We start from the raw sequence: 14,514 nt of genomic DNA, 5'->3' as shown, positions 1-14,514 counted from the left end.
GTTGTCTCCGAAATGCGTACAATAAGATTAATAAAAAACAACAGCAACAATCATATGACGATACATACCAAGCCATATTCATGACGACAACTATCATGATAGTGAGCGACATCTTCAAAGTGCAAAGAGAGCAGGTTGTTGAGAGTGTAAGACCTGATGCCAACAGCTGAAGTCTCTGTCTGCCTGTGCTCCTTTATTAAAGGACACCATAGCTTGCTGAGAAGAGGGTTGATTTAAGGGCTCTCATCTTAAGGACTTTCTATACTCTGTAACGTTAAAAAAGTGCAGGCACTATCAGAAATGTAGAACATCTCTGTCTTTAAGGAAGGTCAGTGTTTCTGTTATTCTGTCTAGGGGGGGGGGGGGGGTGATTGTGTTTTGAAGGTTGTGTTTTCTGAGGGGCCCTCAGGGGTAGGAGAGGGTCCTCATGAGCTCGTTGAGGCTCTTGTGGACGTTGGCAGACTGGGAAGCGGCGAACTCTGCCAGCCCAGGCCCCATGTGGGTGTAGAGGGCTTGGCACAGGTTGGAGGTGGCTCCTCGCACGCTGCCACCCCGGCCGTGGACAGTGCCACTGTGGCTGGATGTGCCCAGGAGGTGCCACAGCAGGGGTAACGCCTTCTGTTCCACCACCTGGGGTTTACGTGGATATAATTCTATCACCAGATCTGAAAGACAGACCAGAGGAGGGAGGTTGGAGGATGAGGAGTCAGCTGGCAGAGTTCAAACATGTTGTAACAAGGAACTTATGAAATGCTGAGAGCATATGGGCCTGACATATGTTTCTCCCTCCTTTTAAGAGACTAAAGACTCTTTGGGTGAAAGGAAAGAAAGACAGTTGCCAGTGCACTGCTGCTTAAGAGCTTTTGTCAACTCAGATCCTAATCAAAATGTTAAAAGCCAAATGAAGTTTACAAAGTGTCATCTATGTAACTTAGGTACTGAAGGGAATATCTCAAGCAAACTGTTTCAGTGAACATACCTGCAACCTTCTCTATGAGATCCACCTTAGCCTTACCACTCAGGAACTGGGCCTTGGTGCAGAAGGGCTGGAGGAGGAGAGCGTTATCTGTGAACAAAGTCAAGCACAAAAAGTCAAGCTACGTTCAAGCCTCAAACCAGATGATGTGATGGGAAACATCATCAGACACCCACCCAGGTTTTGGATGAGTGTGTGGATGGCTCCAATAGCAGCAGTGTAGATAGCGTTGTTCTTGGAGTTGAGGTGATTGTCCACGATGGCTGGGACCAGGATGTAGATTACCTGGGCAAGGTTATCCTTCATCAGAGTGACAATCTTCTGCAGAGACTCTAGAGCGTACAGGTTGACCTTACTGTTGGACTCCTGCAGTCTGGCCTTAAAGGCATCAAACACCTGCGAGAAGGACAGAGATGAGAGAAGCATTACTACAGATTCAACTATGACCTGCTTACACAGGCCATTTTATCTATGGTACTTTGCATGGTTGATTTCGTCAATAAAATGTATAGCTAGTATTTTTTGTGATAGTCAGAGGATTTCGGCCTTTAGGATGTTAGGGTATATGAGGCAAAAAAATATCCAGTTTTGTTCAGCTGACATCAGTTACCGGAAAGATACTGCTGATGACCATGTTGGGGTTGTGCTCGCAGTCCACCATTAGCTGGTCGATGCCCTTGATGCGCTCTCTAAAGTCCTTTGAACCCAGCAGGGCTGTGAGCTGCTTGATGTACTCGATCTTGTCTGCAATGCTGTGAGCTTGAGGTCTTCCGTTGTACTGCCCAGACTGCCTGCAGATACACAAACAGTAGGTAAGATATGGAGACGGAGTTCATACTGATGGATACACACATGAACAAACTCTACATTCATTGACACAAACTGTGCTAATGCAAAAACAAACAGCAAGGCTAGCCATGGCTTCAATCATAACAGTTCAGTATATAAGAGATGTTGACTTGAAGAGAGACTAAATTCAGGGATAGTATGGAAAGTGCTACATGTTTCAGTTGGTGGTGCGTTTTCCCACCTGTTGATCACTTTGAGTGGTTCCCTGTTGAGAGATGAGGCCCTCACTGTCCCACTGCCAGGGTGGGAACGCCGGCCCCTGGCTGACGGGGTGTCCTGGGGCATCTCTCCCAGGCCCTGCAGAACACATTAACACACGTAACTCATAGATCACACAAATGTACAGTACCAGTCAAAAGTTTGGACACCTACTCATTCAATGTATAATTTGTTTTATTACTATTTTCTACATTGTAGAATAACAGTGAAGATATCAAAACTATGAAATAACACATATGTAATCATGTAGTAACCAAAAAGTATTAAACAAATCCAAATATATTTTAGATGTTAGATTCTTCAAAGTAGCCACCCTTTGCTTTGATGACAGCTTTGCACACTCATGGCATTCTCTCAACCAACTTCAACTGGAATGCTTTTCCAACAGTCTTGAAGGAGTTCCCACATATGCTGAGCACTTGTTGGCTTCTTTTCCTTCACTCTGCGGTCCAAATCATCCCAGACCAGAGGAGGAGAGGAGGGGAGGGAGGTTGGAGGATGAGGAGTCAGCTGGCAGAGTTCAAACATGTTGTAACAAGGAACTTATGAAATGCTGAGAGCATCTGGGCCTGACATATGTTTCTCCCTCCTTTTAAGAGGCTAAAGACTCTTTGGGTGACAGGAAAGAAAGACAGTTGCCAGTGCACTGTTGCTTAAGAGCTTTTGTCAACTCAGATCCTAATCAAAATGTTAAAAGCCAAATGAAGTTTACAAAGTGTCATCTATGTAACTTAGGTACTGAATTCTCTCAACCAACTTCAACTGGAATGCTTTTCCAACAGTCTTGAAGGAGTTCCCACATATGCTGAGCACTTGTTGGCTTCTTTTCCTTCACTCTGCGGTCCAAATCATCCCAAACCATCTCAATTGGGTTGAGGTCGGGTGATTGTGGAGGCCAGGTCATTTGATGCAGCACTCCATCACTCTTCTTCTTGGTCAAATAGCCTTTACACAGCCTGGAGGTGTGTTGGGTCATTGTCCTGTTGAAAAACAAATGATGTGTGCAAACCAGATGGGATGGCGTATCGCTGCAGAATGCTGTGCTAGCCATGCTGGTTAAGTGTGCCTTGAATTCGAAATAAATCACAGACAGTGTCACCAGCAAAGCACCCCCACACCATCACACCTCCTCCTCCATGCTTCACGGTGGGAACCACACATGCCGAGATCATCCGTTCACCTACTCTGCGTCTCACAAAGACAAAGACAGATTTCCACTGGTCTAATGCCCATTGCTAGTGTTTCTTGGCCCAAGCAAGTCTCTTCTTCTATTGGTTTCCTTTAGTAGTGGTTTCTATGCAGCAATTTGACAATGAAGGCCTGTTTCACACAGTCTCCTCTGAACAGTTGATGGTGAGATGTGTCTGTTACTGAACTATGTAAAGCATTTATTTGGGCTGTAATCTGAAGCTGGTAACTCTAATGAACTTATCCTCTGCCACAGAGGTAACTCTGGGTCTTCCTTTCCTGTGGCAGTCCTCATGAGAGACAGTTTCATTATAGCGCTTGATGATTTTTTGCGACTGCACTTGAAATGTTCCGCATTGACTGACCTTCATGTCTTAAAGTAATAATGGATTATCGATTCTCTTTGCTTATTTGAGCTGTTCTTGCCATAATATGGACTTGGTCTTTTACCAAATAGGGCAATCTTCTGTATACCATCCCTACCTTGTCACAACACAAATGATTGGCTCAAATGCATTAAGAAGAAATTCCACAAATTAACTTTTAACAAGGCACACCTGTTAACTGAAATGCATTCCAGCTCTTGAAGCAGGTCGATAAAATGCTAAGAGTGTGCAAAGCTGTCATTTAAGGCAGCTTTAACATTAGAAGCCTCCTCCCTAAGTTTGTTTTATTCACTGCTTTAGCACACTCCACCAACCCGGATGTCCTAGCCGTGTCTGAATCCTTGCTTAGGAAGGCCACCAAAAATCCAGAAATTTTGATCCCTAACTATAACATTTTCCGACAAGATAGAGCTGCCAAAGGGGGCGGAGTTGCAATCTACTGCAGAGTTCTGTCATACTATCCAGGTCTGTGCCCAAACAATTCAAGCTTATACTTTTAAAAATCCACCTTTCCCAGAAACAAGTCTCTCACCATTGCTGCTTGTTATAGACCCCCTTCAGCCCCCAGCTGTGTCCTGGACACCATATGTGGATTGATTTTCTCCCATCGATCTTCAGAGTTCGTACTGTTAGGTGACCTAAAGTGGGACATGCTTAACACCCCGTCGGTCCTACAATCTAAGCTAGATGTCCTCAAAATCAAACAAATTATCAAGGAACCAGCCAGGTACAACCCTAAATCTGTAACCATTAGCACCCTCGTAGATATGGTCCTGACCAACTTGCCCTCTAAATACACCTCTGCTGTCTTCAACCTGATCTCACCGATCATTGCCTCATTGCCTGCGTGCGTAATAGGTGCGCGATCAAACGACCACCCCTCATCACTGTCAAGCACTCCCTAAAACACTTCAGCATGCAGGTAATCAACCTGGCCTGGGTATCCTGGAAGGATATTGATCTCATCCTGTCAGTAGAGGATGCCTGGTTGCTATTTAAAATTGCTTTCCTCACCATCTTAAATAAGCATGTCCCATCCAAAATTTTTTAGAACTAAGAACAGATATAGCCCTTGGTTCACCCCAGACTTGACTGGCTTTGACAAGCACAAAAACATCCTGTGGCGTTCTGCATTAGCAATGAATAGCCCCCGTGATATGCAACTTTTCAGGGAAGTCAGAAACCAATATACTCAGTCAGTTTGGAAAGCTAAGCCTAGCTTTTTCAAACAGAAATTTGCATCCTGTAGCGCTAATTCCAAAAAGTTTTGGGACACTGTAAAGTCCATGGAGAAAAAGAGCACCTCCTCTCAGCTGCCCACTGCACTGAGGATAGGAAACATTGTCACGACCGATAAATCTACGATAATCGATCATTTCAATAAGCATTTTTCTACGGCTGTCCATGCTTTCCACCTGTTTACCACTACCCCGGCTAACATCTCAGCACCCCCTGCAGCAACTTGCGCAAGCCCCCCCCCACTCCACCTTCAACCAAATCCAGACAGCTGATGCTCTGAAAGAGCTGCAAAATCTGGATCCCTACAAATCAGCTGGGCTAGACAATCTGGACCATCTCTTTCTAAAATTATCCGCCAAAATTGTTGCAACCCCTATTACTAGTCTATTCAACCTCTCTTTCGTATCGTCCGAGATCACTAAAGATTGGAAAGCTGCCGCAGTCATCCTCCTCTTCAAAGGGGGAGACACTCTAGACCCAAACTGTTTAGACCTATATCCATCCTGCCCTGCCTTTCTAAAATCTTCGAAAGCCAAGTTAACAAACAGATCACAGACCATTTTGAATCCCACCATACCTTCTCCACTATGCAATCTGGTTTCCGAGCTGGTCATTGGTGCACCTCAGCCACGCTCAAGGTCCTAAACGATATCATAACTGCCATCGATAAAAGACAGTACTGTGCAGCCGTCTTCATCGACCTAGCCAAGGCTTTCGACTCTGTCAATCACCGCATTCTTATCGTCAGACTCAATAGCCTTTGCTTCTCAAATGACTGCTTTGCCTGGTTCACCAACTACTTCTCAGACAGAGTTCAGTGTGTCAAATCGGAGGGCCTGTTGTCCGGACCTCTGGCAGTCTCTATGGGGGTGCCACAGATATCAATTCTCAGGCTGACTCTTTTCTCTGTAAATATCAACGATGTTGCTCTTGCTGCTGGTGATTCTCTGATCCACCTCTACGCAGACGACACCATTCTGTATACATCTGGCACTTCTTTGGACACTGTGCTAACAAACCTCCAAACGTGCCTCAATGCCATACAACACTCCTTCCGTGACCTCCAACTGCTTTTAAATGCAAGTAAAACTCATGCTCTTCAACCGATTACTGCCCCGCACCCTCCCGCCTGACTAGCATCACTACTCTGGATAGTTCTGACTTAGAATATGCGGACAACTACAAATACCTAGGTGTCTGGTTAGACTGTAAACTCTCCTTCCAGACTCACATTATTAAGCATCTCCAACCCAAAATCAAATCTAGAATCGGCTTCCTATTTCGCAACAAAGCCTCCTTCACTCATGCTGCCAAAAATACCCTCATAAAATGGACTATCCTACTGATCCTTGACTTCGGCAATGTCATTTACTAAATAGCCTCCAACACTCTACTCAGCAAACTGGATGTAGACTATCACAGTGCCATCCGTTTTGTCACCAAAACTCCATATACTACTCACCCCTGCAACCTGTATGCTCTCGTTGGCTGGCCCTCACTACATATTTGTCGCCAAACCCACTGGCTCCAGGTCATCTATAAATCTATGCTAGGTAAAGCCCCGCCTTATCTCAGCTCACTGGTCACCATAGCAACATCCACCTGTAGCACGCGCTCCAGCAGGTATATTTCACTGATCATCCCCAAAGCCAACACTTCTTTGGCCGCCTTTCCTTCCAGTTCTCTGCTGCCAATGACTGTAACTAATTGCAAAAATCACTGAAGCTGGAGACGTATATTTTCCTCTCTAACTATAAGCATCAGCTGTCAGAGCAGCTTATTGATCACTATACATGTACACAGCCAATCTGTAAATAGCACACCCAACTACCTCATCCCCATATTGTTACTTATCCTCTTGCTCTTTTGCACCCCAGTATCTCAACTTGCATATCTATCACTCCAGTGTTAATGCTAAATTGTAATTATTTCGCCCCCATGGAGTCTATTGCCTTACCTCCCTACTCTTCTACATTTGCACACACTGTACATTGATTTTTTGATTGTGTTATTGACTGTACGTTTGTTTATGTGTAACTCTGTGGTGTTGTTTTTGTTGCACTGCTTTGCTTTATCTTGGCTAGGTCGCAGTTGTAAATGAAAACTTGTTCTCAACTGGCCTACCTGGTTAACTTTTTTAGGATAGGATAGCATTCGGAATTTTGGATGAAAAGCATGCCCAAAGTAAACTGCCTGCTACTCAGGCCCAGAAGCTATATATGCATATTGGTAGATTTGGATAGAAAACACTCTAAAGTTTCCAAAACTGTTAAAATAATGTCTGTGAGTATAACAGAACTGATATGGCAGGCGAAAACCTGAGGAAAATCCATCCAGGAAGTGCCATTATTTTGAAATGGCTGTTTTGCCAATGAAAGCCTATTCACCATTTAAAGGGATAGGACCCAGATTCCGTTCCCTATGGCTTCCACTAGTTGTGAACCGTCTTTAGTCATTGTTTCAGGCTTTTATTCTGAAACATGAGGGAGAATGACCACATTGAGTGAGTGGACCCAGGGGTGACCCCAGAGCTGGTTACTGCGCACGACCGAGAGCGTGCCTTTCTTGTTTTTCTTTTATATTGACAACGTTATCCGGCTGAAATATTATCGATTATTTAGGCTAAAAACAACCTGAGGATTGATTGTAAACATTGTTTGACATGTTTCTACGAACTTTACGGATACTATTTGAAATTTTCGTCTGCCAGTTGTGACCGCATTTGAGCCATTGGATTACTGAACAAAACGCGCCAACAAAATTGATGTTTTTGGATATAAAGAGGGACTTTTATTGTGTAACTGGGAGTCTTGTGAGTGCAACCATACGAAGATCATCAAAGGTAAGTGATTCATTGTATTGCCATTTCTGACTTTCGTGACTAATCTACTTGGCTGCTAACTGTTTGTAATGTTATGTGTGCTGAGCGCTGTCCTCAGATAATCGCATGGTTTGCTTTCACGGTAAAGCCTTTTTGAAATCTGAAACGGCAGCTGGATTAACAACAAGTTAAGCTTTATTTTTGATGTATTGCACTTGTGATTTCATGAAAGTTAAATATTTATAGTAATTTAATTTGAATTTCGCGCACTGCAATTTCACCGGAAGTTGATCCATATGAAGTTAAATAAAGGTAAAAAAAAAGTATAAATAAAAAGGCATAAGGTGGCTTCTTTGAAGAATTTCAAATATTAAATATGTTTTGATATGTTTAACACTTTTTTGGTTACTACATGATTCCATATGTGTCATTTCATAGTTTTGATGTATTCTCTATTATTCTACAATGTAGAAAATAGTACAAAAAAACCCTGGAATGAGTAGGTGTGTCCAAACTTTTGACCGGTACTGTAAATTAAGTGCAGCAGGTTCATACAGGAACCCCAACTGATAGCATCAGCTGATATTGCAGCAATTAGATTCATCACGCTACCTTAATATGGCGGTTTATTTGGTTGACCGGGTTCTGCACACACATTCTGATGGCTGCTGCCCAGTGCCATGTGCTGGTGTGACATGCCATTGCTGTAACACGTTACTCGCCATTAATTTCTGTTTTTTGCTTTCCCACCACTCTCCCCAGCCTCCACTTGTTTGGGCTCTGCTTTTGTACAGTCAGAGGCATTGGTATAGTATACTTTGGCATTGGTATAGCTGCCATGAAGGAGCAGAGCCTAACGCAAAGACTAATGTACTGCATTTATTGTCGTCTTTTCTAATAAATGGTTAAACGAATGTGGCGTTTCCTGTCTAAACTGCTGCTTTCTTACAGTAACAGTGTCTTGTCTCAAAACGCAAGTCCCCAGCAAGGGGAGACTAAAATAGACAGGAATGACTCATAACAGTCCCACACACCTTCTCAGTTAGACAGTGTTCTGTACCTTAGTGTTCAGTGTGGAGACAGTGTGCTGTACCTTAGTGTTCATTGTGGAGACAGTGTTCTGTACCTTAGTCTTCAGTGTGAAGACAGTGTCTCTGATGGGAGCCAGGTCTTTGGCAGGGATATATTTCTCCAACATCTTATCGAAATCACTGTGCAGTGACAGAAATAACAGCATCCGGCGCCCCTGGTACCTGAGGAGCAGAACAGCCTCAGAGTCAAACAATGTCACTCACTCTATTGATAACAGACACACCTGCTACTATTAAAACAAACACTCATTGGTATTGAACAGAATTCCCTCCCTACCTAGCTTCCTGGGAGGAGTCTTGTGCCAGCTTGGTGACGGCAGGTAGTATTCGGTCGGTGAGGTCTTTCCCTCCAGACAGCAGGCGGGCAGCACCAATGTTCTCCATCAGGTTGGCCATGTGATGACCCGCGCACTTCCTCACCACAGAGTTCAGGTGACTGTTCACAAGAGACAATATCAGGGATGTGGTCAGCGCCACATAGAAAATAAAGCCTAATGACCTATTTTAATGATAAGATACAAGCATAATAAAAATGTAATGTCTACACGCAAAGCATGTAGCCCTAATTCAGGTAAAGAACTGCTAAAAGTGCTTTCTTGTGAGTGTGTCTGACCTGAGGCCGCTGGTGAGCAGAGCATTCAGGCTGCGTGTCGGGGTGCAGTGTTGCACCATGCTGTCCAACGCTGCATCCACATCCTGTCTGATGAAGGCGTTGGACTCCCCAGCTTTCTGCAGCAGAGCCTTGGCTGTGCCCTCCAGCTCCTGGTCCATGCCCTTCTGCAGAGCAGTGTACAGCTCACCCATTACCCCAACCGCAACACGGGACACACCCGAACGAAGGTTCCTCACCTGAGGAGCAATACACTCAGATGATATCATTAAATCAGTTAGATAAAAAAAATTCTAATCAGACATCTGAGGAAGGATGGTCAAATTAATGGTCAAATGTCCTAATCAGGACATAGGAAAATCAATCATTGAGGGCTAAAGTCTACAAGAACCACCCTGTATTGAATTGATTGAGGCAGAGATTATGAATAGAAGGGGATTGGATGAAGGTCCCCAGGACAATGGACTGCCGTTTCACGTGAACATTTATAGAAGACTAAAAGAATGAGGAGTCGTGGTCGTACCTCTTGGATGAGTGCGAGACAGACGTCATGCAGCCTGTTAAGCAGTATGTCTGAATGGTACTGCGTCAGACCACGGAGAAAGGTCAGGCCCTCAATCTTCTTCTCCCTTCAATCAAAAATAGAGAAATATACATTTTGTAAATCCAATCCATTGCTTATATGCATAGAACAGTCATACATTGACTTTTGACATAGGGTCTTACTAGACAATGTTGAAGTATAGCATCTGGTTAAAGTAACTGTCCAGTTACAAATGAAAAGTCCAGTGAAATGTTGTTGACTCGTCCTATACTCGTATTTCTGGCCAAAGCATAATTTGGAGAGAAAACACTTAAAAACTCAAACTGCAGCAATTTGAAAGAACATTTAAAAAATATATTATGAAGGCTACAACCTTCTGTCTGCTGTAACACATATTACTGTAGAACAAGCAAGACGCAGTCTACACATTGCATTGGGGCAAATCTATCAGCGTTTCAGTCATATGGCCAGAGTTGCTGAATAAAGAACACTATGACATTGACTGCCTGTCTGCCTCCCAATAGCCAATGTTTGCACATTAAATCAATGTTGACTGCCTGTCTGTGTCTTGCTTGTTTGATATGCTGCATACATATAGCTTGCCTAAATAGCTGCATATAGGCTAACTCACCTGAAAAAAGAACATGAAATCACTACACTGCATGTTATGTGGTGCTTATGTTTGCAATAGATTACTGTTACAACAAAGAACTACGTGTGTTCAAACTGTCTTTCGTGTTTACGCAGCAGCGGAGCACTGAGCCGCAGCTGAAAGGAGGAGGAAGCGGTAGCGGATCCTGCAGGGTCCTCGGGATCCTCCCGAGTGGCGCAGAGGTCTGTATTTCTTTGCTAGAGGCATTCCCTGGTTCGAATCCAGGCTGTGTCACATCCGGCCTTGATTGGGAGTCCCATAGGGCGGCGTCGGTTTTGGCCGTCATTGTAAATAAGAATTTGTTCTTAATCTGACTTGCCTAGTTAAATAAAGGTTACATAAAAAATGTAAATAAAAAAAATGTGCAGAAATCCCTATATACACTATATAGAAAAGTATGTGGACACCCCTTCAAATTAGTGGATCTGGCTATATCAGCCACACCCGTTGCTGACAGGTGTATAAAATCTAGCACACAGCCATGCAATCTCCATAAACAAACATTTACACTATAATGGCCTTACTGAAGAGCACAGTGACTTTCAACATGGCACCGTCATAGGATGCCACCTTTCCAACAAGTCAGTGCGTCAAATTTCTGCCCTGCTAGAGCTACCCCGGTCAACTGTAAGTGCTGTTATTGTGATGTGGAAACGTCTAGGAGCAACAACGGCTCAGCAGCGAAGTGGTAGGCAACACAAGTTTACAGAATGGGACCGCCGAGTGCTGAGTACAAATCGTATGACCTCGGTTCCAACAGTTATTAACAAGTTCCAAACGCCTCTAGAAGCAAAGTCAGCACAATAATTGTTTGTCGGGATCTTCATGAAATGGGTTTCCATGGCCGAGCAGCTGCAAACAAGACTAAGATCACCAACGTGCAATTGCCAAGTGTTGGCAAAAGGGGTGTAAAGCCCGACGCCATTGGACTGCAGTAGAGGAAACGCATTCTCTGGAGTGATGAATCACGCTTCACCATCTGGCAGTCTAACGGACGATTCTGGGTTTGGCGGATGCCAGGAGAATGCTACCTGCGGGCCTGTTTTTCATGGTTCGGGCTAGGCCCTTTAGTTCCAGTGAAGGGAAATGTTAACGCTACAGCATACAATGACATACTAGACGATTCTGTGCTTCCAACTTTGTGGCAACAGTTTGGGGAAGTCCCTTTCCTGTTTCAGCATGACAATGCCCCTGTGCACAAAGCGAGGTCCATACAGAAATGGTTTCTTGAGATCAGTGTTGAAGTACTTGACTGGTCTGCACAGAGCCCTGACCTCAACCCCATCAAACACCTTTGGGATGAATTGGACTGCCGACAACGAGCCAGGTCTAATCACCCAACATCATTGCCCAACCTCAGTAATGCTCTTGTGGCTGAATGGAAGCAAGTCAGCAATGTTCCAACATCTAGTGGAAAGCCTTCCAGAATACTGGAGGCTGTTAGGAGGCCCATGATTTTGGAATGAGATGTTCAATGAGCAGGTGTCCATATACTTTTGGTCGCGTAGTGTATTTATTTACAAAAAATTGGGTTTCAGAAAATTCAGAATCGCAGACATGCCGCTCTGTTGTTGGGGTATGCCTACACCATTCCAACACAGAAAAGCTGTTTTTTTAAACACCCTTAATTACAATTTTTGTGAAGAAAAATTATTTGACTCATTGTAATTAATTATTAGCCATATTTCATAGACATCCGGAAACACTGGACAGTTACTTTAAATGCGGGAGGTGGGGTTCAGTTGGACCCCAGGAAGATTTGCAGTTGATAAAGCGTCAGCCAATAGGGATCCAACTGAAGAATAAAGCTCACCAGTCGTCTGAGTTGAGGAGTTTGAAGCTCTGTGTCAGTGCTAGCTCAGGTTTGGAGAAGGGCCGTAGTTCAGGCTGCTCTGTCAGGTCTCTCTTCTGGCTGGGAATGCCTGGGGACATCTCATCTGGAGGACAACCATATCATTAAACACAACACTATAATAACGTATCTCTATGGCCACAACAACACACAGCAGATTGTTACATTACACCTCTATTGGTACATTACAGTTGTATCAGTCATTGGCTAAATGAAGCAGCGTGCGTGGGAGATGTATTAATAGAATGTGTGAAAACAAAGCATTGCACTCCATTATCTACATCTCATTTACCATTGCTAAGCTCTGCTACTGTTGGGGGGCTCTGAGGGGCTAATTAGTAGTGCATTAAAACACTTTCGAGTCAGGCTATACCTAAATGCCTGAGTGAGATATGATGTGTTGACTTATTAATCTATTCACCATGTTAAAAAAACATCATTAAGTTGCTCAAATTAATGAGAGAAATCACAGAACAAACAGTTCTGTATTGAACGATATAATGAAAAACAGTGTAGCGCTTTAGCTGCTATAACCCTATAACTGCAAAGATATTACATGATGACTGCCAGAATGTTACACTGACCTGAGCTGTGTGAGAGAGACAGCCGTGTCCTGCTGAGACTGGGAGCCCTCCTCAGGCGGGGCAGGGTGCTCCCGGGGTTGGCAGGGACCGTGGGGGGGCTGGGCTGGTGGGGGGGACTGAAACATTTAATAGGGCTCTGGGATCCCTGGGGGCTGGTGGGTGACTCGTCTTGGAGAGAGTCAGCCTTGGTGGACGTCACCATGCTACCATTCAAATGAAAGTCTGTTAGGGGAAGAAAAAACATTTTAGAGATGAGCCAAAAGCCCACGCAGGAAGACATCCTACTGTCAGAGTAGAATTACCCAAATTATTGCAACATAACAAAAGCCAGTTTATTTAGATTCTAGTGCATGAAGTGAAAGCTTGTACTAGGGTAAAGGATAGTCTTGGAGGGTTAAGGAAGAAATATTGCACCGTTGGAAATGGCTGCTGTATCCTCTGTAGCCACGTCATTTTGCACCTGTCTGAGGCGCAGACGCATCCTATCAGCTCTCTGGCGATCCCCCAGGGCAACCTGGCCCTCCTGCTGCTCCAATCGGTGCTGCCGCATCTTGTCCCGAGCAAACCTTGTCATTCTCACCTTCTCCTTATCCTGCACACAAACACACAACCCCCAGTTACACACATTCCACAGACTGATAGCAGTGGTAGAGGGCAATTTTTTTCAAGCTGCAAAGCCTGATGGGAAATGTAGTATCAAAGAGGTTGTTGGTGGTGTATGTACAGTATGTTGGACCTGCTCACCCTGGCCACCTCTGAGGCTGGGATGTCGTCGGGGTCCAGATGGTTGCCGGGGACTGCATGGCCATAGATGCCAGTTGGGGGGTCACTGGGCAGCCTGGTCATACAGTCACCCTGCTCCATCGACATGGCAACCCCTGGACGGCTGGACAGAACCACCGAGCCAAACACTCCTGCAGAGGGGGGAGGTGAGTAAAATTCAAGAGTGCTTAAGCTCATTTTCATTGACACCATTATTCAGCAAAGCTGAAACTTTAAGCAGCACAGTGTATTCACATAGCTAGAAAATACTGTAAGCAGTGATGACTTCCAGAATATGGCATGCTCTGTCCTTTGCATGTCTTAGCATCTGTTTATCTGCCAACAGTAAGTATATTGCCAACCACAAGAGTTATTCCAAACAATTCTTTAAACTTGGCCCTGATACTGTGTGGCCCCAGGCAGGGCCTTGTGTACTGTGAGACTTGGCGATCTGTTGTTAAACACAGCCCTGAACCAGAACATCACGACCTCAGAACACAATATTGGATATCTGAACAATGGCACAGAGTCGTAAATAAGACGGATGTGGCCTGACCTCTGCCAACCACACCTTCAGGCATGTCAGTGGCTGGTGAGTTCCTGTTGCTGTAGCTCTGGGAACCTGAGGAACAGATAATGGAGAAACACATATACTGAACAAAAATATAAACTCAACATGCAACAATTTCAAATGTTTTACTGAGTTACAGTTCATATAAGGAAATTAGTCAGTTGAGATAA

At 44.3% G+C, this 14,514-nt stretch overlaps 1 protein-coding gene across 4 annotated transcripts in view; it reads right to left on the bottom strand.

The window, feature by feature from the left end:
• Window positions 1-353: 353 nt before the first annotated feature.
• Window positions 354-14,514, bottom strand: part of LOC110497988 (TOG array regulator of axonemal microtubules protein 1) — a 35,326-nt gene continuing 21,165 nt past the window's right edge. For all 4 annotated transcript variants that reach the window (XM_021574493.2, XM_021574497.2, XM_036954925.1 and 1 more), the window contains 14 exons: window positions 14,330-14,395; window positions 13,756-13,925; window positions 13,426-13,603; window positions 13,012-13,233; window positions 12,389-12,512; window positions 9,903-10,008; window positions 9,383-9,618; window positions 9,047-9,205; window positions 8,805-8,931; window positions 2,007-2,122; window positions 1,587-1,767; window positions 1,153-1,372; window positions 980-1,066; window positions 354-665 (listed from right to left, as the gene is read on the bottom strand). In XM_021574493.2, the coding sequence (XP_021430168.2) occupies window positions 406-665; window positions 980-1,066; window positions 1,153-1,372; window positions 1,587-1,767; window positions 2,007-2,122; window positions 8,805-8,931; window positions 9,047-9,205; window positions 9,383-9,618; window positions 9,903-10,008; window positions 12,389-12,512; window positions 13,012-13,233; window positions 13,426-13,603; window positions 13,756-13,925; window positions 14,330-14,395 (2,252 nt within the window). In that variant the 3' untranslated portion in view covers window positions 354-405. The remainder of the gene's footprint in view (window positions 666-979; window positions 1,067-1,152; window positions 1,373-1,586; window positions 1,768-2,006; window positions 2,123-8,804; window positions 8,932-9,046; window positions 9,206-9,382; window positions 9,619-9,902; window positions 10,009-12,388; window positions 12,513-13,011; window positions 13,234-13,425; window positions 13,604-13,755; window positions 13,926-14,329; window positions 14,396-14,514) is intronic.

Source organism: Oncorhynchus mykiss, chromosome 19, assembly GCF_013265735.2.
Source record: "Oncorhynchus mykiss isolate Arlee chromosome 19, USDA_OmykA_1.1, whole genome shotgun sequence".
NCBI classification, from domain to species: Eukaryota; Metazoa; Chordata; class Actinopteri; order Salmoniformes; family Salmonidae; genus Oncorhynchus; species Oncorhynchus mykiss.
This window is presented reverse-complemented; position numbering and strand designations above follow the sequence as displayed.